General features: G+C 37.2%; 2 protein-coding genes across 2 annotated transcripts in view; one reads left to right on the plus strand and one right to left on the minus strand.

Moving 5' to 3' along the window:
• LOC106874200 (protein SHQ1 homolog) overlaps positions 1 to 3,972 on the minus strand; it is a 49,366-nt gene extending 45,394 nt beyond the window's left edge. Inside the window, exon 1 of the mRNA XM_052978435.2 lies at positions 3,763 to 3,972. The gene's annotated coding sequence lies outside the window, so the exon portion shown is untranslated. The remainder of the gene's footprint in view (positions 1 to 3,762) is intronic.
• LOC106874202 (uncharacterized) overlaps positions 1 to 24,293 on the plus strand; it is a 41,110-nt gene that overhangs the window by 3,018 nt on the left and 13,799 nt on the right. The window contains exon 2 of the mRNA XM_089348458.1: positions 4,680 to 5,083. Within this exon, the coding sequence (XP_089204584.1) occupies positions 4,685 to 5,083 (399 nt within the window). The 5' untranslated portion in view covers positions 4,680 to 4,684. The remainder of the gene's footprint in view (positions 1 to 4,679; positions 5,084 to 24,293) is intronic.

A 24,293-nucleotide genomic window follows, 5' to 3' on the forward strand; every position in this document is an offset into this window, starting at 1 on the left:
TGACTGGGGACTGGTAAGCCAGGGGGAATCACCAGGCTCCAATCTGATCTGGCAATGAATAATGATCTGGGTACTGTCTGTGAGAAAAACAGCACCATGATGCAATTCACTCTGCCAGAAATTTAGAAATGACATGCTGTACTGCTTCACATTTGCACCAGAAGCTCCAATACGAACAGGTGGTGAACACGGAACAACTGTTGGTTTGCTGTGTCCCCAAAACATGTACCAAGAGTGATAAAAACCAAACATCCAGTCAACATCATGGTGTTTGGAGTGATCACTAGTGATGGCAATGTTATGCCTCCATTCATCTTCCCACATGGCCTCAGACTCAACATGGAAGGGATCCTTATATATATCTAATATATTTTATTTTAAAAGCTAAGGGAAGTAACCTATTCACCCTTGGAAAAGATCCTTATATCATCATCATCATCATCATCATTGTTTAACGTCCGCTTTCCATGCTAGCATGGGTTGGACGATTTGACTGAGGACTGCTGAAGCTAGATGGCTGCACCAGGCTCCAATCTGATTTGGCAGAGTTTCAACAGCTGGATGCCCTTCCTAACGCCAACCACTCCAAGAGTATAGTGGGTGCTTTTACGTGCCACCGGCACGAAGGCCAGTCAGGCGGTACTGGCAACGGCCACGCTCAAAATGGTATATTTTATGTGCCACCTGCACTGGAGCCAGTCCAGTGGCACTGGCAACAAAGTAATATTCTCTGGGAATGCACAAAAGCCCTTTTCAGAGTTATTTACTTTAAATTGTTATTCTCATACCTGATAAGCCTGTTATTATGTCACATGTTTCACGATTTTAGTATACATACCTTATTAATATTTCCTCCTATGTTCTATATACTCTGGGAACGCATTAAAGCTCTTTTCGAGGCTACTTTATTTGGATTCTTACTATTAGGTAACTAATTTCATGTTATTACATAACTGACTTCACAATTTGGGTATTCATAGCTTATTGGGAATTCCTAAAACAAGATCCTGTGAAAAAAACTGTTTTAAGGGCTACATACTTTGTATTAGTGTTACTGGATTAGCAAAACAATTATGAGAATGGGACCAAGGGATAAGCCCTGCTTTCCTGGGAATTACCAGGTACGTCAGCTCCGCTCGAAACGTCAATTTCTCTTTCTTTCCTTTCCCGAGCATCCAGTAACACAATCTGTATCACGTCCTCACATTGTTTTTTTGTCGTTTTTCTTTTTTGAACTTATATATACATATATATATATATATATATATATATATATATATATATATATATATATATATATATATAATTCTCTAAATGAGGTATTAACAGTAACTGCACGATAAAGTGAAGTATATTGCCACTTAAATGTGGCTGACCCCTAGGGGTGGATGTTACTGTTGCTTTTAGCCCCAGGAGGACATCTCCTCCAGCTGGCTTTTATATATATATTGTTTGTAGAAAACAAATCTGGAGAAGAAGCACACTCTAAGATGTAGAGCAATGTATATTTTAATGGGGAAGGCCATTTTATGGGATTACCCTGGGTTTCCCATTCATAAAGGGTTTAGCATTATGGCATATCATCAAACCCGAAAACCTGTTGGCCTAAGACCTCCTCAAAATATGGAGGGGGAAAAAATCTCGTTACGAAAGTAAACAACATCTTCCTTTGCTATTGATTCCTGGCCATGCTGCCTTCTTGCGGTCTCCAAAACGCTACGAAGATACACAATAGGGATCATCTTTCTTTGCCGTTGGCTATCGATTTCTGATTATGCTGCCATCTTGCAGATTCCAAAAAGTTAGCAGGAATTTCCTAAAATGCAAACATGTCCTGAAAATCTCTATTCAGGAGTTAAGGATACTCCCTAGTTTGAGTTAGTCTTTTAGGATTCTTGTGCATTCAGCTATGCATAACTTGCAATGTTTCGTTCCATTAATGTAAGGGCCTGGGGTTCAAGGATTTTCCATGAGATTGAGCAGAGGATCCCATTGTCTCTTAGTTGCCAGATGTGACTGGCCAGTGATGTTATGTATCTCCTTTCCAGAAATCTGAAGGAGGACCTATGGTTGGAGAGACGTTGCTCGAGAGAATTTCCAGTACATCCAATGTATTTTCCGTGGGCACCTGTTGTTGTTATTGCCAATGTTGTTGTTGTTGTTGGAGATGGGGCTGCTGGTGTTGGCATCACTGGAGGTGGTGGTAGCGTTGGTTATGTTATCACCACTGTGCATGTTTTAGGTACTGCACCCAGGGTAATCCCATAAACTGGCCTTCCCCATTAATATATCTATATATGAATACGAGATGGCTGAACGTTAAATGATGATGGTGAGGATATATATATGTGCATATATATATATATATATATATATATAAATGCGCCCTTTTAAAGCCTAGCCAGGCTCATGGGCCTGGTTTCCATGGCGTATGTGTTCCCCAGCTGGACGGGACGCCAGTCCATCGCAGCGTTACTCATTTTTGCCAGCTGAGTGGACTGGAGCAACGTGAAATGAAGTGTTTTGCTCAGGAACACAACACGTCGCCTGGTCCAGGAATCGAAACCACAATCTTACGATCATGGTGCTGACACCCTAACCACTAAGCCACACGCCTCCACACACACACACATATATATATGTATATATATATATATGTATATATATATATATATATATATATATAGTGTGTGTGTGTGTGTGTGTGTGCATATATATATATATATATATATACGTTTATGAATTTGTATTGCAAGATTCCTGTTGTGAAATCGTGTGTTGAGACAGATATTGTATTTCGGGACGGTCATTTTCTTTTTCCGCCAAATAAACACACGCACTATATATTCGTTCTTCCCTCATTTATTACTGTTCCTATTTTAACTCATGTCCCTTGTCCGGAAATCTTTCGTCACACACCTGTGACATCCTCAGCGACACTTTCCGTCTTCGTGTGTGCTCTTGCTCTACTTATTCCATTGTGTTCTTCGTACGAAGAGCACATACGAAAACGGAAAATGCCGCCGAGGAGGTCACAGATGTGTGACGAAAGGTTTCCGGACAAGGGACACGAATTAGAATAAGAACAGTAATAAGAGTAAAGAACGAATATATAGTGCGTGTGTTTATTTGGCAAAAAAAAAAAATAATAATAATAATGACCGTCCCGAAATACAACAATATATATATATATTTATATATATATATATATTTCGTTTTTGGATTTGGTTTGCAAGATTTTTTTTAAGGCACGATAAGAAAATGACTCTCCCCAGACACAACAGTATATATATATATATATATATATATATATATATATATATATATATATATATATTACACATACAGGTTCAGGGTTGACTTATGAAACCTTTAATATACTTGGAAGTATACTATGGTAGCATAACGAAAAACGATGCCCCGCTTTCAGTAATTAATATATATAAATACATGTAAATATGTGTGTGTGTGTGTGTGTTAGCTAATATGACGAGATGTTGGGAAGGTTAATAAAAATTGGAAAATTTTAAATGTACAATCTAAAAAACGGTGTTTCTAATTTCCACGGAATAAGAATAAAGAAACGGTGATTATGGTGAGGTATTCGGCCTTTTACTGTTGGGAAATGTCCAGCGCAATCGAAGAGGAAGTTAATGAGTTTGGTCTCACAAAGTTAACTCACAATGTGTGTGTTCATGCTCCGAGTCAACGAAGAAACCTTTATATGGTAGTTCAACTGCTAGAAACAGCAACAAGACCTACCTTAAATTACATTTGTTCTTAAAAGGGAACCCAAAAAGTGTAAGAGATAATGTTGGGACGGTTTGAGCGATAAATCTGTGACTTTACAATTAGTAATATATCTGTTCAGGTTCCCTCGAAACCTTTCCATCGTGGTGTCTATCGATTAAAGTAGGTAAAAGTTGATTGCAGCTTCACGAGATTTACTCGGAGACAAAGGTTTGACTGTTTAGTCAACATCAACAAATTTAGTAATTAAGTTCTGACACAATTTCAGTTGAGGTCAGGTGCGTGCGTGTGTGCAGGATCGTTTTAATCCACAAATTACTCTATGGAAACCTTTCATTAACCGACGTCTCCCTTTTATTGTTGTTGCTACTCGGGTTCACAGAAATAATTATAATATTAATTATGAATAATAATAATAATAATGATTATGCTTAAAAAAAAGTATCGAACTTTTTATGTATATTGATTCGGTTAAAGTAAGAAGCTATGATTTCGAAAATAATATTTACTTTTATTGATTGCGTTTGTGGAGTTGTAAAGAGAGAGTAAGGTGGACGACCTGTTGCAGATATAAATATCATTTGGTAGGCTGACAGACATATGTTCAGGTGTGGAAGGTAATGACAGCTGAGACGAAAGCTTTTAAAAAAGTTTTGAAGAAGGTAACCTCCCGCCAACCGAGAAGTAAAGTTTTACACTTCTTCGTTGAATGCCATGTCTTTAATTTTCGTGTTGACTATATTAGGCTAAATTCACTTCCATTGTCAGCCCATACTTTATTAGACGAACACTGCTACCTCCTCCGTCCCATGAAAATCTTGCCTAATAATCCCAATCCGTTTTTATCGATCCGTTTGAAAGTGTAACTACTTTCTAGTTCAATAACAGAATTAGGAGATTTTATTGTGATTTTTCTCGGTCCTGAACAGGTGCTATGTCTTCAAAGAAGGAAAGGCGAACGATACTCGCTTCTATTTGGTCGCAACCGACAGTCCACGAATTGGATTTTTTCGACAAGGGGAAATATCTGGTTGTGACTTCAACCTACAAAGATATCATAAAGTGGTGGATGAATGTTCTGAAAGTATTCTACCCACAGGAGACCTATCGAGAGAAAGGAGACCTCATCAAGTTGAAGCCAGTTAGTGGGGTCACTTTACGCCTCAATAAAACTTCGGGAGTGATGAGAATCGAAGGGAAAAACCATTGGGTTTGGTTTGTCGATAATTTTGCCAACATCCTGGAACAAGGAAATGTTGATGCCGAGTCACTTGCTGAACAATCGGATACATCTGTTACAAGATATTTACATTTGGATAAAAACCTCGACGAGGTAAGTAGTTAACAATTTTCTTCGTCTTAAAGGTATAAATAATTGTTCGTTTAACTCCTTGTCAGCTGGTCCGTTCTGACCATAATTTTCAAACATTTTATTTCATTTTATCTTATCCAATTTGTCCTTCATGTAATTTGAGGGAAATTTGGCCACTATTTTTAGAAGGTCACTGATTTAAATCCTTCCAATTTTATTTAAACTCAAACTGATACAGATTAAAAGAAGGGAGAATATTGTTGTAGACTTGAATTTAGAATAGTTGATTCATCTTTTCCTTATTTGTACAATCATTAATTTAATTAAAATTGCATGTTATCAAGTTAATACAACACACAAACGTTATAGTTTTATATTTCGGGTTGGTTACTTGTTTGCCCCTCCCCTCAAAAAATGACCATACCGAAATATACCAATATCTGTTTCAGCACACGGTTTCACATCAGGAATCTTGCAACACAAATTCATAAACTTAATTCTTATTAAATCTGATAATATAACATTCGTTCCACCTAACTAGATATTATTATGACTGAAACTCAATAGCCACCCTAGTTGAATTTAATTTTAATTATTTCTATTTTAGCTTTTTGCAGCTGATTTCTTCACATATGAATATTTACCTGCAATATTTGAAAGCTTATGGTGTTGGTGGTTATTTTTGTAGTTAAAAACAAATTTACAACACAGGTTGGTTGTTGTAAAGTTTGAGGACAAGATAGAATCTAAAAACAGAAGTTTGATCAAAAGGAAACTTGTTAAACATCCCCGAATCATTCTTCAATTTTAATTAATCCTGACCTCATTGAAGGCACCTGTTGCTTTTTTTTATTTTTGTTTTTAATGTAGTTGTCTGGTGAACATTTAGAAAAATGTTCTGTTAATATATTGAAGTTTCATGGATTATGAAAATCTTTATAGAATAATTAATCAGATTGACCTATTTGATAGTCTTTCCACCTCCCACGTGTTACTTTATTTTAATACATAATACTTCATTGTTTATAAATCTCTCTGGCATATCACAACCTACTTAAAAGGCGGGATGGTCACCTCTGAACTACCTTTGCTCTATATAGGCTGGTTCTTACTGGGCCAAACGACTGTGACTACGAAGGCAGGAAAACTACTTCCTGATTGCCACTAGAACTTTCAAGGTTTGTTTTATTATAAAAGAAAATTCACGAATGAAACGATTTATTAATACATGGTGCATGGTGGAGGAGCGGTTTAATATACACAGATATATCAAATTCGCTTTATATTTCATGAAATTAAAGTAAATATCATGATTTTGTGTTTTCGTTAACGGTTATTCCGCAGTCTCCGTAGAACTCTCATCCATTCCCAGTGTGATGACAATTCTAAACAGTTAATCTTCGATAAGACGGTCAAAAATCACCCCCCCCCCCCCTTACGTCAAAAGAGAAAAAAAGTTACCAGGGACTTGTACACTGAACTTTATTGGGTACTACTAAAGCAGCACGGTCCCGAACGCGCAGTCGCGCGTCCGCGCTAGCTAGTCTTGAGTGGTCGATCCTAACCCTAACCCGCGTGTGCAAATAAATACGTGGTTAGGGTTAGGATCGACCACTCACGACTAGCTAGCGCGGACGCGCGACTGTGCTGCTTTAGTAGTACCCTTTATTGGAAAACTGATAGAACTGTTTTTTCCAATCAGCTTCGTCATGTCGCCAGGTCAGGCCAAATCATATCTTTTTTTATAGAGCTGCCGTATGGACCCAAAGTATTTAAAGCTGTCCACTTATACAAGTTTTTTGTTCAAGCAGCATGGTATTGGTTGCTTGTAGTCAAGTTGTTTAAAATTCTTGCCCTTCACTGACCTAATTTCCAGTTTGTTAGTTCCTGACGCTCTTCCCAGTTTGCTTATTGAGTTCCGAGAATCCTTGCAATCTCCCATGAGATCGATATGAGCAAGTCATGGGTTACAAACAGGCCATCCCCCGACGCAAACAAAGTGGAGGCCATATAGTGTCTCCTCTGGAGTAGTTTTTTCCCAGGGAAAACATATCTTAAATATGCAGGCAATCTTTCTGTATTAGTAGATAGCATTCACCTACAAAATGTTCCCTCATGACATAGAGCCTGAGCTGAAAAGGAAGGCGAATGACGGCGTCTACAAATACCGACAGATTGCCACATATATGTATACTAGCAGCTAAGCCCGGTTTCATCCGATCGGTTTGGATGATGTGGCTGTAAAACCTGCTCTGTGTAAGCATTCGACTTGTTTGGACATGCTTATGTTAAAAAACAATTTTTTAGAATGCCTTTTTTTTCTGTCAAAACGCTAAAACTAACAGACCAACAACAAAAAAGACAACCAAGATTCAACCAAATCCCAAAATAAACCCAAATACTAAGCGAACAAAGATGAACCCTCCCATTTCCATTGCGCGTGCACACACATTTACATACACACACATATATTCACACAGAGTTGAAATGCTGTTTGATTTATTTTTTTCAGCATACAATTTTCATCATCCCCCTACCAAGTATGGCTTCACCCCTTCCTTCCTTCCTTATTCATCTATCACACCTTCTTTTCTCATTCATAAACACAAGAGTATTATTATAGTAGATTATCTCGGTAACCAGTTGAACTATGAAAAAATACAAAGCCTGGCATCATTCTACACATCTGTGTAATTTTTCGCGCAATTCCACCCAGCCGTTTGACCGTGAATCCCAAGACAAGAAAGAATTGCCCATGTCAAATTTGTATGTATAGATTTTAATGTGTGTGCGTACATTTTTCTTTATTAATTGGCAGATGATTCAGTGATTCAAGGGCTGACAGTTCTGTCTATTGGCACTTATCAAACTGGTTTCAAATCAAGGGGCTTGCATTTATATACTGGTTATAAGGTATTTCCAAGAATTGTTCTGAAACATGTTATAAAAACAGTTACAATGTCATGTGGATAATGCATATTTTTCAAATGGTTTACTAATTACGCCATTCAATAATCAACAGATAAAGAAATTTAAAGATATGTATGCATGCCCCCATGATTTGAAACCAGTTTGATAAGTGCCAATGCATGAAACTGTCAGCCCTTGAGTCGTTCTGTAACTTCTGCTGATTTAAAAAGAAACATAAATATAATTTGTGTTTTGAATTCTATTTTCCTGTTTGCATCACTAAATGTGTGTTGGGGTGTGGGTATGTCTGTATGGTTAAGAAATTTGTTCAATCTCACGAAATCTGAAAAGATCATTGTATGTGTGTTTGCATCCACTTTGTGCTTTCAAGGCTGTGTGGAATAAGATATCCCCTGCTTGAAAAACAGGTAAGGTTTAGCGACAGGAAGAGTATCCAGTTGTAAAACACTGCCTCAATAATGTATTTGTGTAACCCATGCAAGCATGAAAAAAGTGGACATAAAAACGTGAGCTAAATATTTAATTGTATAACTTCTTTTATAAGAATCCTAATTTCTTATAAAAGATGATTTTATTGATGATTATCAACAAAAAATACTTAATCTTGCGCAACACCCTGCTTGACATTAAGCAAGTTTGATTTTACCAATGTAACAAATCCAGTGCCCCACCCTACGCTTTTGTGTCTTTTATTTCTATAGCTTAATTAATGACTTACCTTCTCACTACCTCACATTCCGATACCCTCTCAGATACAATGCCTAATTAATCTTCTTTAGAGCAACATCTTTTCAGGAATGTTTTTTTCCCCCTCTAGTATTGAATTGCAAACCTTCAAATGAAATATTAATCCCACTGCCTGCATCTATTTACTTTTATTCCTCAACAGGGATTAATAAGCTTCTGACCTCTGCTTCACACTAAAACTACTGTCACTACTTCATTAGTTACTACCATTCGTTCAGCAAGATCATAAGTGATTGTAGACAGCCTCTTCCTTTTTGTTTGCTTTGTATCTTGTATAACGAAACTGAATAACTGAATACAATGTGAAATAGAAGGAACATTGATAGCAATACAGGCTGAGTAAAAACACAAAGAAAAAAATAACTATAAAGCTAGTGTCTTATTATGAATTAAGACTTGGTAAGACCTTGTGTGTCTTATTCTGAAATAAGAATGGCATAAAGTTTTGTACTTGACCACTTAAATAAAAGAGCAAAAGAATAACTAAAAATTTGTTTCAATCATTTGACTGTGACCACCCTGGAGCACCGCCATTAGTCGAGCAAATTGATCCCAGGACTTATTCTTTGTAAGCCTAGTACTTATTCTATTGGTCTCTTTTTGATGAACAGCTAAGTTACAGGGACGTAAACACACCAGCATCGGTTGTCAAGCGATGTTGGGTGGGGACACACACACACATACATGACAGGCTTCCTTCAGTTTCTGTCTACCAACTCAAGGCTTTGTAGAAGACACTTGTCCAAGGTGTTACCAAATGGGACTGAACCTGGAACCATGTGGTTGGTAAGCAAGCTACTTACCACACACCCACTCTTCCTGTGCCTATACATTGAACAGTTAAGGGATATAAAGCTAAAAGTAAAGTTTAGTTAGTCGCCGGTGTCAGAAAACTCAACTACTTGAGCTTACCGTGTGTCCCAAAAAGATAAGTTATTTGGTATTGACTGGCAACCAAAAGTTCATGCGCACTAGAGTGGCTAATAGCATAATCTGGCTAAAATGAAGATCCTTGATACCTCACAACCAGAAGTAAATAGTTCTGCCACAAATAACACAGTGAACAGTGTCTGTATTGCTAGAGATGCTTGAAGGCAGTGTTAGGTGGGTAGGTTCTGCTATCTGTAAGTAGCAAACTTTGTCTTTCCATAAGAAAGTTTCTATGAAGTGAAATTCAAAAGTGTTAAAATAATCTGCAATGATATGAAGTATGTTGAAACAGTTCATTGAATGGGAAATGTTGAAGTAAAGAAAGAATGTGAGTATGAAAGGCACTGAGTGGTGTTAGACACTAGAATTACTCTAGCTGTGTGAGCAAAGGTGGTGGTGATGGTGGTGTCAGTGATGGTAGGTTCCTATATATAGCAATCAGCTTAGTAAGAAGTAATTATACCCAACCTGAAAGTATTGGGTTTGTCAAACAATCTCACAATACATGTTGCTATTTAGCTGCAGGTTGGTCTTCATTCAGCAAACTACAATCAAAAGTGGTCCAGCAGTGACCACCCCATCATATTTTTGCAGACAAATATAACTAGGACCATATTATCCAGTGCATACTTCTCTTTTTAAGATGCTAGGGATTTGAAGGATATTCAGCTGCTATTTCTTGCAGATAGACCTCTACTATACTTGTATGGCACATTCATCTCTCATGGATTCGTACATCAGGGCCAGGGTAACATGGTGCACTTAATTGTGAACCATGTTACTCTTATTTTGCTGTGTCATTTCAAGGCATGAGCACACTCAGCAGTTGCCCAGGGGCCCCTATTCTGAACTATGTGGCTTGCTGTCAATAAGTAAATTGTATCGATTTGCCCCACGGGACCTATAATGCTACAGAAATAACCCTCTTATCATGAATTGATATGTGATAAAACAGATGAGTGATCGGTTGAAGATTCTGCTTGGACTGCAAAACCACACCTCAGTGACCACCCACAAATGCTCAGCTGCTCGGAATGCACTGACTGCAGCTGATGTTTATATGACTGCAAATAGGCTGCATGTTTTTTTATGTGGCTGTATGTACTCATACCCACCAACATGAGACCAGTGAAGGGAAACAATATGAAGGTGCATGATCCAAACAATATGAAGGTGCATGATCCAAACAAACATCATAGACAAAAGAATGTTCCGCACAGGAAAAGGTGAAGATGATCAAGGAAATATATGATGGTGGAAGCTTCAGTGGTTCAGGAGTTTGGTGTTGATGAATCTACCATTCGTTCTGGAGTGTGTGGAGACAATTCATTTATCTCAATATCTTTTTGAAACTAAATCTCAACATTAAATGAGGACAGATATACTATAACTCAACATAATTTACAGCAATATATACTTTTTTGACCAGCTAAGTTAATCTTCTTCCCACATGAAGTTGAAGAAGGTCATTATTTAATTCTAGCTTCTGGGGCAGATGATAAACCAATATCTGATTAGAACAGATACCAGTTTCTGTGAGTTGGCAACTCATAGGCTCTGGTAAGGTTTCTCGTCAATCAGGTCAGTGTAGAATTATAGTCTGTTGCCTGGAGACAGTAAACTCAGTGTAAGATCACAGCCACTGAACCACTTCCCTCTAGTTTCTCTTTCTCTTTTATGATACAAGATACTGAGTCAATATTTTGTAGGAGAGCGTTTTGTGACTCCTTATATTAGTCATATTTTTTATTTTCTTTGTAAACAGTAAAAAAAAAAAAGAAGTTTTTATACTTTTGTCAGGAGGGATGGGTAATGCCCAGATTCCTTGACAGGGCCTTCAACATTGGGGGCTGGGAAGAATGATACATCATTATCATCATTGTTTAATATTCAGTCTCCATGCTGGCATGGGTTGGATGGTTTGACATGGAGCTGTCTGTTGTGGCATGGTTTCTATGGCTGCATGTCCTTCTTAATGTCAACCACTTAGCAGAGTGTTGGCTGCATTTTATGTCTCACTGGCATGGGTGTGTTTACACAACATCAGCACGGGTGCATTTGCATAGCATCGACACAGGTGCACTTATGCAGCACAGGCATGGGTGCTTTTCAAGTGGCACTGGCACCTGAAAGGACAAGCCTGTTGATGTGGAAGACAGGGATTTTACTTAGCTTGACATGTCTTCTCAAGTACAGCAAATCACCACATCTCCCGGTCTCTCTTTATTAAAGATAGGGTACATATAAATGGTGCAGCAAAAATCAGTCAAACTTTAGTAACTACTGCTGTATCTGTAAAGGAGTATGCAGTCTGGTGTTGTAATGATGAAAGACAATGCCTTTACAATTAGCAAGTGTTGGGTTCTGGTGGATTGCTACATTTAATTGATCTAGCTGGTCTCATCCAAAATGATTCTGTCCATGGGAAGAAGTCTGTAAAAGATGACTTCCTTCCAAATTGAAAGCATAATCTTTTTTAGGTGAAGTCCTGCATTGGAAGTTGTTTGTAATGGTTCACTGCATTTCGCTCCTGATTGTTTTCACTTCACATAGTTATAGACAATCCATTTTCCACCCCTTGTCACCATTCTCTTCAAAAAAGGGATTGTTTTCTTCACATTTCTGCAATGAATCACTGATGGAAAAAAGTTAGTCTCATTCAATTAATGTAAGACCCAAACACTGATGTATTTGATGCAAATAGTTTACAACACTCAATTTGTATTTTTTGAGAATGTCTACAATCATCTTGGCTGTATAATGGGGGTTGGTGTCATTTTGTCACTGTTAATCTTGGTTGGCCAACCAGAGCAAGGACCAAAAAATTTCACAATGAAAATCTTGAAAACCAATTCTGGCACACATGTCCTGTAACAGCATCCCCTCTGTACATAGAGCATATCTTCCTGCAGTTTTCTATTACCGTCTTGACTTTTTTTAAATGAAAAACCATGAGATGTTGATATTGGTCATTTTGGTTCTTGATTTTTCAAGGTGATCCTAAGTATGCAAAATATGTCTCATTGCATTTTTATGTTGAGCTTCCTTGAAGTGTCAATTATCTAAATGTAGATGTGTAAGAGATAGACTGGAGTTAGCTACCTATTAGAGTGCTTGAAGTTTAGTGTTGAAAAAACCAGATGTATATTTCATATATCACCCAGATAATGGCAACCTATATATATATATATATATATATATATATATATATATATATATATATCATTACCATCATCATTTTGCTGGCATTGGTTTAGACAGTTTGACAAGATCTATTGAACCATAAAACTATGTCAAGCTCCACAAAATTAGCTTTAGCTTGGTTTCTATAGCTGGATGCCCTTCTTAATGCCAACCACTCAACAGTGTGTACTGGGTGCAAGTGATTTACAAGAAAAGAAAGGAACAAGAAGAAAAATGGGGGTGGGAATAAAAAAGAAAAGCCTTCTTGACTATATGAGGTAGGGTAGTGTTTGAGAAGTGGAGGAGGAGTAATGGTTCTGTGCCAAGAGTTGAGATACTAGTGTGATGGAAAAACAAGCCCTAGATGTCTTGTGATAAAGATATAAGGCTGAGTAATGGAAAGCTGGAAAAGAGAGCCACAAAAGGTATTTATAATTCTGCTTGCATGGATCAGACAAGAGTATGTTAGGGTAGAGTATGACCAGATACTCTTCTTGATCCTAACCCTTGCTCGTTTCTTAGCAGTTATACTCACTCTGTTTATCGAAAAAGCAGCTCCAACATGATTATTTGGATCACTAGAAGCAAATGACATTGTATGAATGATACTTTTGAGCTTTTTGCTTAAGTAGATCATGCAACATGTCAAGAAGCTCTCATATTTTCCTCACTGCACTGGAAGCAAACAGCGCCGTCTACAGGAAGTCAAAACCATTGTTTACAACTAGCGAGACATGTGAAGACAGGGAGAAATATGGACTTATGCACACAGTCACACCTATGCATGTGCACACACATACATGTGCATGTATGTATACACCATGGGCTTCTATGAGTTTCTGTCTACCAAATCTACTCGCTAAGGTTTAGGGGTACAGCAGAAGATAGTTGCCCCAAATACCACGCAGCAGCAGTGAACTCAGAACTACACGAGATACATAGTGAACTTATAAACCCTACAGCAGTGGCTCCCAACCTTTTCCAGGCTGCTACCCTCTTGGCACCAAGGCCACATTCCTAGTACCCCATCCCTCACCACTACCCCTACAAACATAGATCACTTTCTGCAGCAAATTCAAAACAGCTGTATCTCACAAATAAAACTTAACCTAATTAACTCTTTTTTTTTTTTTTTTTTTTTTTTACACCCCATTATCACTCCACTTTTCTTCAAGGCCTCCAAGGGGGTAGTACCACCCACTTTAGAAACCATTTGCTCTACAGTTTTGTGTGTGTTTTCTGGTGTGTCTCTTTGTCTTGACATTGTATGAATGTCAATGTCAGACTAGTGATGGCTTTCATTTCCAATCTTCCATGGCCATGGGAAATATTACCTTATTTGGAAATGGGTGAGGGTTGCCGACAGAAATGACATCCAGCTGTAGAAAATTTCCCTTGATAAATTCTGTCCAACCTATGCAAGCATGAAAAATTGGACATTAAAACAATGAAGGTGATATATATTTACTGTTGCCTCTGTCAAACCATTCAACCCATACCAGCATAGCAAACGGACATTAGATGATTTAGATGATGATGATGATACTAATGAACAACAAAAAGTCATGCAAGAACAATAATTCTGAGGCAAGAGACTAAATAGATACCATTGACCCAGTACTTGACTGCTGTTTATTTAGTCAACTCAGGGAGGATGAAAACTGAAATTGACCTTGGTAGGGTTTGAACTCAGAATGTAAAGTGTTGTTAATAATATTAAAAATATATAGAAGAATTAGATTAAAAAAGTTGAATTAATTGCTAATATATTTATTGTAAATAATGTTATTGTAAGCACTCTAAGGAATGGTTTGTAGTTACCCATTAAGTGTACGATGAGTAATTCAGGTCCATCAAGGAATCATTTAAATATTCTGATTAGCAAATGTGGATAGCTTATATTGCTTAATTAGTATATGGGGTGCAAGGACTCTTTGAGGACACTGAATTATTAATATATTACTCTCACCAATTAAAAGGTTTCAATTTCCTTCAGATTCACCATGGTAAATAAAATGCTAACACAAGGAATGAAAATATGACAGTCATTATTTCCATATGTGCAAAACATGGCTGTTTAGAAATTGCCAACTTTCTAAATATTACAAGATCCTTTGTATACAAAATCATAGGTATTAGCTGCCCCTGATGGGAATCTTTCAACTATGTTAAAAACAGAAAGCAGTCTAGATGTTGCAATACTATACGTAGTCTGATCAATAAGTATTTAGACTGTTGCTATAGTAATGAAGCTAAAGCATGGAGAGTGAAGCCTCTTGGCACAGATTGACCTTAAACTCTGCTGTGCATGTGCACTAAGTTTTAACGTTCTAGCTAACTTCTGCTGTTTACAGCAGTGCTTGGAAGGAAGGTGTGTAGCATGTGATTGTTGCATTGACTATGACAGAAGCTGAGCAGAGAATCTGCATCAAATTTTGCCAAAAGCTTGGTGATACCTGCTCAGAGGCCTATGCAAAGTTTTCATAAAGTTTTCATTGTTCTCGATACAATCAAGGAGATCTTGTGCAACTGAAACCCAAGTGTCTGTTTGGCCAGCTGAAAACAGTTTTGGCACAAACTTGGCAGACACACGTCTCATAACCAAATCTTCAGTGTTAATGGACTGAACTGTAACTTATCCGATAATTCACGGATGGTGATTCGACAATTTCTCCTCACAGCTGCATGCACATCTGTGATGTTTTACTCGGTTTTGCTGGCTGCAGGTCTCCCAGAATGTTCGTTAATATCAACATTTTTTTGGCCATTTTGGAAATGTCTGAACTATCCATACACTAGTGTGTGGTTCATACACTCCTCTCCATACACTTTCTTCAACTTTGCATTGGCCTCTGAGCAGATATCACCATGACAACTTTCTCTGTTAGGATCAATACAATGATCACACACCACACATGTTCCTTCCAAGCATTACTGTAAACAGCGGAAGTGAGCTAGAATGTTAAAACTTAGTGCACATGCACAGCAGAGTTCAAGGTCAATCTGTGCCAAGCGGCTTTACTCTGTATGCTTTAGCTTCGTTACTATGGCAACAGTCTAGATACTTATTGATCAGACTTCGTAAAGACTGCAGTTCAACCAACAGGTTCAAAACCTTATTGATGATGATCCTGGAAAATCAATGAGGGCAAGTTCCAAAGAACTTCACGTGTTGGAGAAATGTGCTGCACGAAGATAGTTGATGCAAGTTGTATGTACTGAGTAGAGGTCAATTAATGTCTGCAAAGACACCTGAAAACTGTTTGATCTGCTCTGAGCAGTTATTTAGTAAATGAAAAACTCTCACAAGCATGGCATGCTTTGGTTCTTCTTTGATGAGAAAAACTTTGACTAAGAGGAGAAATAACAGATGGTTATGTGTAGATCCTTGAGGTGTCCCTAGAGTGACGTGCACTAAATTTTCAGCAATTGTGATGGTTTTAAGAGTGGTGAGCAATGAAAATCATCATGCTACTGTGGATTTTCCAGGGTTTTAGAATTAATGCTGATGGATATGTTGCAGCACTGCAGACAGTTGTTTAGCATTGGTTGGATGAAATATGCAGTGGAAGGGCATATGAGTTTCAACAAGATTCAGTACCTTCTCACAAAGTCCACATAATCCAATAATTAATATCAGACAATCTTAACAATCATGTAACACTCGACTTATGGGCTCCAAATTCATCAGATTAAAATCCCATGAACTACATTTGGAGCATTTTTGAAAGGGGAAATTAATTGACTTTCTCATAAAACAATAGCTTCATTGAAGGTTGCCATTGTCTGGGTGATATCTGAAATGAATAAAGACCATTCAGTGTAGGATGTCAATAATTCTGCATTGAAGCAGTGATTGAAGGTGGATTCATAAAACAGTTTTATATGAAAGTTTATTGAGATCATGTGCACACGTTTTTATTAGAATACATTCTGTTCTTGCTAGATTAGAGTTGTTATATCAAATTATCAAATATGCCCTCAAATGCTTCTTGCACCCTATTTGTTTCTGTTTTAATGTTTCACGATTATGTTATGTTTTTGTTGCAACTTTTTGCAAGTTAGATAATTTTTTTAAAAGGGTGTGACTGTAACAGCAGCTATTGGCTTGCCAGTTAACAATCGATTTCAAATATTTAATCTGACATTAGCTAATCTCTTAATCGCATTAATTCAACCAAAGTTTATAGCAAATAAAGCTAATCTCAGACAATATGCAAGACTATCACAAAGTATGTAATGTCCCAAACTATTCGATTTAGATTTCTTTAAACTGAATCTTACATTGGTAAGAGTCAAGTTTGTAAAGATTGTTTTCCATTCTTCAAAATAGAATTTGGTCAGTAACATACTACATTGTTGTTGTATCTCTTTGTAATAATGGTTTAAATTTTCTTCTTCTGGTAGCTCTTCAAAGCAGGAATTACTCAAGTTCTGGAGTAATAGCTATTTAAAAACTAATTTGTCTTGTGTTTTATGGGTTATAGAGCCACTAAGACAGCAATAAGCATTAACTATTACTACGTTGATCCTTAAGCATTTGGGTTTTGGTGCCTCTGATATATGGTTCCTGTTTGCAGTTTGATAGAAGATTCACAAACTAAGTGGGAAAGACACCTTCACCAATGCAATACAACTTGTCTCCTCTCTCTGCTTATTCTACCACTACTTCAATGGCCTCTGTTCCTCTGAAATAGCAAGTTGCACACTTCAGCCACACTTTTCACGCTCCAAATACTGCAATAACGTCTTATCCTCATTTTGGCATAACATCAACCCTCTTATCAATGTCCATCTTTCATCTTGGTATCCATCTTCTGGCGTTCCTTATCAATGTCTATCTTTCAAACATTGATATTCAACTTGATCTTCAACCATATTGTTCTCAGAGGTTTTACAACGATGAGATTACTTTCTCTTCCTGCTGGGTAAGGGAAGAAAACCAAACTATTTTTACCCCACAAGCTGGAGGTAAGATTAGTTAACAACAATGAAATGGATTGACTCCATCACCCACTTCACCATCCTGGTACTTTTAGTGGAGTCTGGCCAGATCTCTGGTCTGAGGATAACTTGCCTCTACTGAAAACATTCATGAGTGATGTCCATCTATTGAGACAAATCTTCAATGATGACACAGTGCTGACAATAAAATGTTTGTTGATTAATTAGATCGCTACCAAGTTGGATTGAAATAACAGATGCCAACATTGAACAGCTACGTCAGGTATCACATTACTTATTGTGGCCAGAATGTGTAGCGCTGATGATGTAGTTGTTGTTGAGGTTAATGTACCCCTTCCCCAAAATTACTGGCATTCTATCAAAATTTGAAACCAATAAAAAATGCACCAAATAGAAATGGTTTTTGTAATTTGTCTTCTAAACTAGAATCTCTAATTATGTTCTTCCACTATTTTTTAATGTTTCCTCTATCAGAATTAAGATCTTTCTGAACATAAATTATTGTTATCTGAATTATTGAATCAAGTATTTTGTTACAGTTGGATGCTCTTCTTAACAATAATCACCCAAATGTGAAGTCTGGCTTAATATCTACTTACAGTCAGCTTGATAAGAAAATAACATATTTTGCCTAAAGGTACATAACATTGCTGCTATTAAGCAAGATTTGTTTTTCAGTTTCCAAACCAGTTGTTCACTTGAATTTCATGAAAAAAGCATTTACTTAGACTTTTGAACTGTTAATGTCTGAAATAGCACTATTTCTTTATATCACTTATATCAAAATATCTTCAACTGTTGAATTCCTGGATAAAACACTTAAAATTCAGCCTACCTCAATAGTACCTGTGGTTCATAAAATAAGTTTAGCGAATTCTGTTGGTTGAGAAGTAACAAAATTGTATACAGCTTGAACCAATCTATCACTTGGAAGTAATCATTCAAACTTGTAAAATCACTCCATTAACCTTCTAGTGTGTTTTGATGTGATATTCTGGCATAGCCAGTAATGTAACCTTCAGGATATATTGTATCTTACTACCCTTTTTGTTCTTGGTAAATTCAAAATTTATGACAAGACCCCATCACTAAAATACTGTTGTTTCTTTGAGTGACTAGATGGGTAGTCCTTAGTAAATAGCACATGGTTGGCTTGTTCATATGAATGGCCAAAAGGAAGCAGGATGGCTGACGGAAATGAAAACCGTGGAAGTTTTCAAAGCAGAGAACATGACGTCTCAAGCTACGAGCAAAAGTAAAAGCCATTATGAGCTAAATTAAAAGTAGTTTTCAAAACAAGAACATGACGTCTTTAGGTATGAGAAAAATTAAAAGACGATTAGGAAATAGCCTTTTAATTTTGCTCGTATTGGCTTTAATTTTGCTTGTAGCTCAAGCCATTGTGTTTGAACTATTCAAGCTGAAAGTTTTTATGCCTAGGATGATAACATTACTTTTATAGAATTTCTCTAAGGTGAAAGCTAGCTGGTGGTTACTGTAAGAAAGTAGGTGTGCATTAGTTCTAGTTCAATGGAAGCCATAATGGTCATTGAGAAAACAGAGAAATTCATTTTGTCAGTGTTACAAATTAAAATTAAAGTTAATGAATCTTTGATCAAAAGTTTAAAATATTTTAGCAAGCACTATGGAGTAAGGTTAAGTTTTTGGCAAGTGAGGTCTATAAGTTGATTATATTCATATTTCAAGTTAATTTCCATTCCTGCCTCCTGTTAGTAATGGTCTAAAGTAGTGGTTAATAACCTAAGAAATAACTCCTGCTTATGGGTGTTCTGAGCTCACAGTTTAAGGGAGCGCAGGAGTAGGGGTGTTCTGTGTTTAGAGTGTGACGAGTTTTAATAGAAATATTTAAAATAAGTTTAAAACATAACCCTAATCCAGTGTAAGCTATGGACACATAAGAGGTGCAGCAGCATCAAAGGAAGATTAACCGGGAAGATAGCTTTCATGTGCGGCAGATGCACAGGGGCTATAAACACCACAGATGCTCAGAAAAGAGACTCCATCACATGCAAGGGGGAGAAACTAGAAGTAGTTGATAGCTTCCGCTACCTAGGTGACCAAGTTAGTAGTGGGGATGGATGTTCTGAGAGTGTTACTTCTAGAATAAGAATAGCCTGGGCAAAGTTCAGAAAGCTCCTACCCCTACTGGTGACAAAGAGCCTCTCACTCAGAGTGAAAGGTAGATTGTACTGCCATGCTTCATGACAGTGAAACATGGCCCCTGTGCTGGTGGCACGTAAAAAGCACCCACTACACTCTCGGAGTAGTTGGTGTTAGGAAGGGCATCCAGCTGTAGAAACGCTGCCAGATCAGACTGGAGCCTGGTGCAACCTCTTGGCTTCCCAGACCCCGGTCGAACCGTCCATCCGTAGTAAGTGAAACATGGACCATGACTGCGGAGCACATGCATAGGCTCGAAAGAAATGAAGCTAGCATGATCCGCTGGATGTATAATGTCAGTGTGCATACATGACAGAATGTAAGCGCCCTGAGAGAATTGTTGGACATAAGAAGCATCAGATGTGGCATGCAAGAGAGACGTTTGTGTTGGTATGGTCACTTTGGTAAAGGTCTTGTCATGGGAATGTGATAAATACCAAACAAAATGCATTTCAAGTGTGGTTGTCTTCTCAACTTTACTTTCATTCTCAAAGTTTAGGCATGATATAACAACAACTACGTCTCTAACATAGGGGTAGAGAAGACTGTTTTCAAACAAATAATCTATCTTCCAGTTTCATGTTGATGACTAAAATTAATTAGGATATTGCCATGGGTTTTTTATGTTGTTCAAAAATTATTAGCCAATTACTGAAAGGTTAAGAAGATATAGACTTCTTTCCTTAATGAGTAAAAAACAAAATTGTCTTAATATCAGTTATATAATTAAAATCTGCACCTTTGAAATCCTGTTTCTACAGAATTTTATTATTCTATGGATTTTCAAAAAACCCTGCAGAACTGAAGTCGTTTCATTAATATTTATTCAATAATATTTACTTCATCATCATCATCATCGTTTAACGTCTGCTTTCCATGCTGGCATGGGTTGGACAGTTTGACTGAGGACTGATGAGCCATAAGGCTGCACCAGGCTCAATCTGATCTGGCAAGGTTTCTACTGCTGGATGCCCCTCCTAACGCCAACCACTCTGAGAGTGTAGTGGGTGCTTTTACGTGTCACTGGCACGAGGGCCAGTCAAGCGGTTCTGGCAACACCCACGCTCAAAAGGTGTTTTTTTACGTGCTACCTGAATGGGAGCCAGTCCAGCAGCACTGGCAACGACCACACTCAAATATTGTTTTTCATGTGCCATTAAAGCAATGATCACGCTCAAATAGTGCCTTTTACGTGCCACTGGCACGGGAGCCAATCAGCAGCCCTGGCAACGATCATGCTCGGATGGTGCTTTCAATGCTCCACTGGCACGAGTGCCAATCAGGCAGTACTGTCATCAGCCACGTCAGCGATTTTGATTTCACTTGCCTCAACAGGTCTTTGCAAGCAAAGTTTATTGTCCAATGAATGAAGGGGTACTCATAAGTGGGCTGGTTACGCTGTTATTATACTGATTTTAACACTATTTTTCAATAACCTCAATCTCTTGCTGATTAGAATAAATGTGATGAAATAAGATTATATTCGTCAAAATAAAATTAAATTTATAAAACCTAGAATTTCCATATAAATCAGATATTATACAAGATAACCATATTTTGAATATCTGTTCCAGTTGAGTCTGCTATGTTACAAGCATTAAACTAGTTAGAGTTTTCAAACTTGGAACATATTTTCATTATCTGTTTTGTAACTGGTTGTATATATTATATAGCAGCAGAATGTGATATTTAGAGAGTTAGTGTATACATTATTGACGTTAAAGAAAAGAATATGAAGAAAGTGATGTTGTGAATGTTTTTATTTGAAGTTTTTTTACTGTAACAACCATCACTTTTTGTTCATTGTGTCTGGAATGGCAAATTTAGTGGATAACATTTTCTTAAACCTTACTGAAACTGTCAGGGAGCTCCTAAATATCTATTTAACCTGGTTAATACAACAGCAAAATCCTTTTCTGTAATATTACTATCATCTAATATGATAAATGTAAAAAACTAATTTCTGTGTCTGTGTGTCACACTTTGACCCCACCCCTCTCTCACTAGTCAGTGACACTAAATGTGTGAGAGTAATAGTAGGCATAGAGATGGTGAGGGGATGGTAAAGACAGAGAGAAAGGAAGAGAGAGAGAGAGAGAGAGAAAGAGACAAAGAAATTTAGGGAGAGTAATGATGTTTTAGTAGTGTTGATGGTAGCAGTGGGAGTAATAAGACAGAGAGAGAGAAAGTGGGAGATGATTTACAACCTTGTTTAACCATATCTCTTTGACAGAAATTCCTGTGGCCAACATACTGAACACTATCATTTTCGTTTTATTTTTTGCTTTCTTTAATACACACACACACACAAAATACACTTTAATTGAAATAAAGTTTCCCCAAAATTAAACATATCTAATATAATAAATGTGAATGTCAGTGTGTCACACTTTTTCAACTTTAATAAATCCTTTCTACAGGAAGGAAGCACAAGGCCTCAAATTTTGGGGGAAGGGATTGTCAAAACTCAAAACCTAATGGCAGACAAAATACCTCTAAGCATTTTGCCTGGGATGCTAACAATTGTGCCAGCTCACCGCCTTAATATAATGTAATAAATGTGAATGTCAGTGTGTCACACTTTTTCAACTTTACTCCTAGAGGCCGTAGATCACCATATCTTACCATTTTGGAATCAGGCTGACTCTGTGAGTAAATTAAAAACATTCCAGGCTGAATCCGGATCTGTAATCCTGAAATTTTGGATTCCTATGTTTTCATTACTGCGATTGTTTTCGGTGATTTTTTTTTGTTTTTTTTTTTGTTTTACATTACTTTTTGCGACGAATCTGATCCTCATTGGGATAGGACTCTGAAGGAAGCATTTGCAACAAATTCTCCAAAACAAGTCAGAGATCGGATCGCAGGTCTTCCCATTCGAGGTCAGTTGCTTAAAAGCTGTCGTATAGGGTGGCTTTTGAGCTAGTTTCACATATTTTAAAATCTTCAGTTTTCAGACAGAAGAAGTGTGGGGAGGGAGAAGGCATCTACAAATGCTAATCAATAAAATACAAAGTAAATCTACAATATGACATCATATATTTGCTGCTGTATGACATCATGGTTTTGTCAGTAGAAGTCATTGTACAATTGCTGACAAAACACGTTCTATATTATTAGCTGGCATCAACAAACAGCATGTATTTGCTTGCATGAGGCATTTTATATTAGCAGAAATGAACAAACATTATGTATTGGATGGCACAAGACATTATATATTTGCCTACATCAAAGACAGCATATTTTCTGTGCTGAGACATCATATATTTGCTGTTACAAAACATCATATCGTTATTGTTACGAGAGATCAGTTATTGTGTGCCATGAGATGTCATATATTTCCTGTTAACAAACTACATATAGAACCTGCCATGAAACCTCATCTATTTGCTAGCACATTTACTTCTGTGATATCTCGTGCATTTACCAGCATCAGGCAGCTTCTGTTTCCTTACACAATACCTCACTTGTGTGCTGGCCTCAGGCATCATTTATCTGTTGCCTTGAGACATCATGTAATTGCTACCATTGGACATTATATATTTACCAGCTTGAAACACAATGTCTTTGCTTATCCAACTTACTGGACCTGTGGACTGCTCATAAGCATTCAAGTTACTGTCTATATGTTGTATATATTCAAACAGAGCTGACTAAGTCTACTCAATATCAACCACTTAATGGATATATATATAATGTGTTATATACACTAAACAGCCTACAGCATGGAATACACACACACATACACACACACACGGCTTTTTATTTATTTAGTATCACATGCAGGTTTTTTATGACACATTATAGTTTCTCACAGGGGAATCACTAAATTGACTTCCTCTCACACTCACCTGAGGGCACAAAACCTTACATTTCCAGGACTGGAGGAAATAGGGAGAACACAAGTGAAGGAGAAAATCTCTTATGTTGACTTGAAGCCAGTTTCCTGCCTCTTTTCCTCAAAAACTTCTGTTTTACAGTTTGATAGATCTTGTAGATTACAGCCTGCTTCTGCTCTTGTTGAGTAGACTGAGAAAATTTATGTCAGAGTGGTAGTTACTTTCAATAATACTACATACATTTGCTACCCTTTCTTTATTTTCAGCAATGCTGTCTAGGAATTTCGTTCAGATGCTGATTTTGTTGGACTTTTTCTCAATCAATACCTCACCATTTTCTAAGAAGTTCTTTTACCTGAATGGATCTTGTAATAATTATGAATTCATTACTTTTTCGTAACAAGTAGACTATATTTAATCATTGAGACATTTGTAGAATTGTCACAAATAAATTT

The sequence above is a fragment of the Octopus bimaculoides genome, chromosome 1, assembly GCF_046866305.1.
Source record: "Octopus bimaculoides isolate indiv1 chromosome 1, ASM4686630v1, whole genome shotgun sequence".
Classification (NCBI taxonomy): Eukaryota; Metazoa; Mollusca; class Cephalopoda; order Octopoda; family Octopodidae; genus Octopus; species Octopus bimaculoides.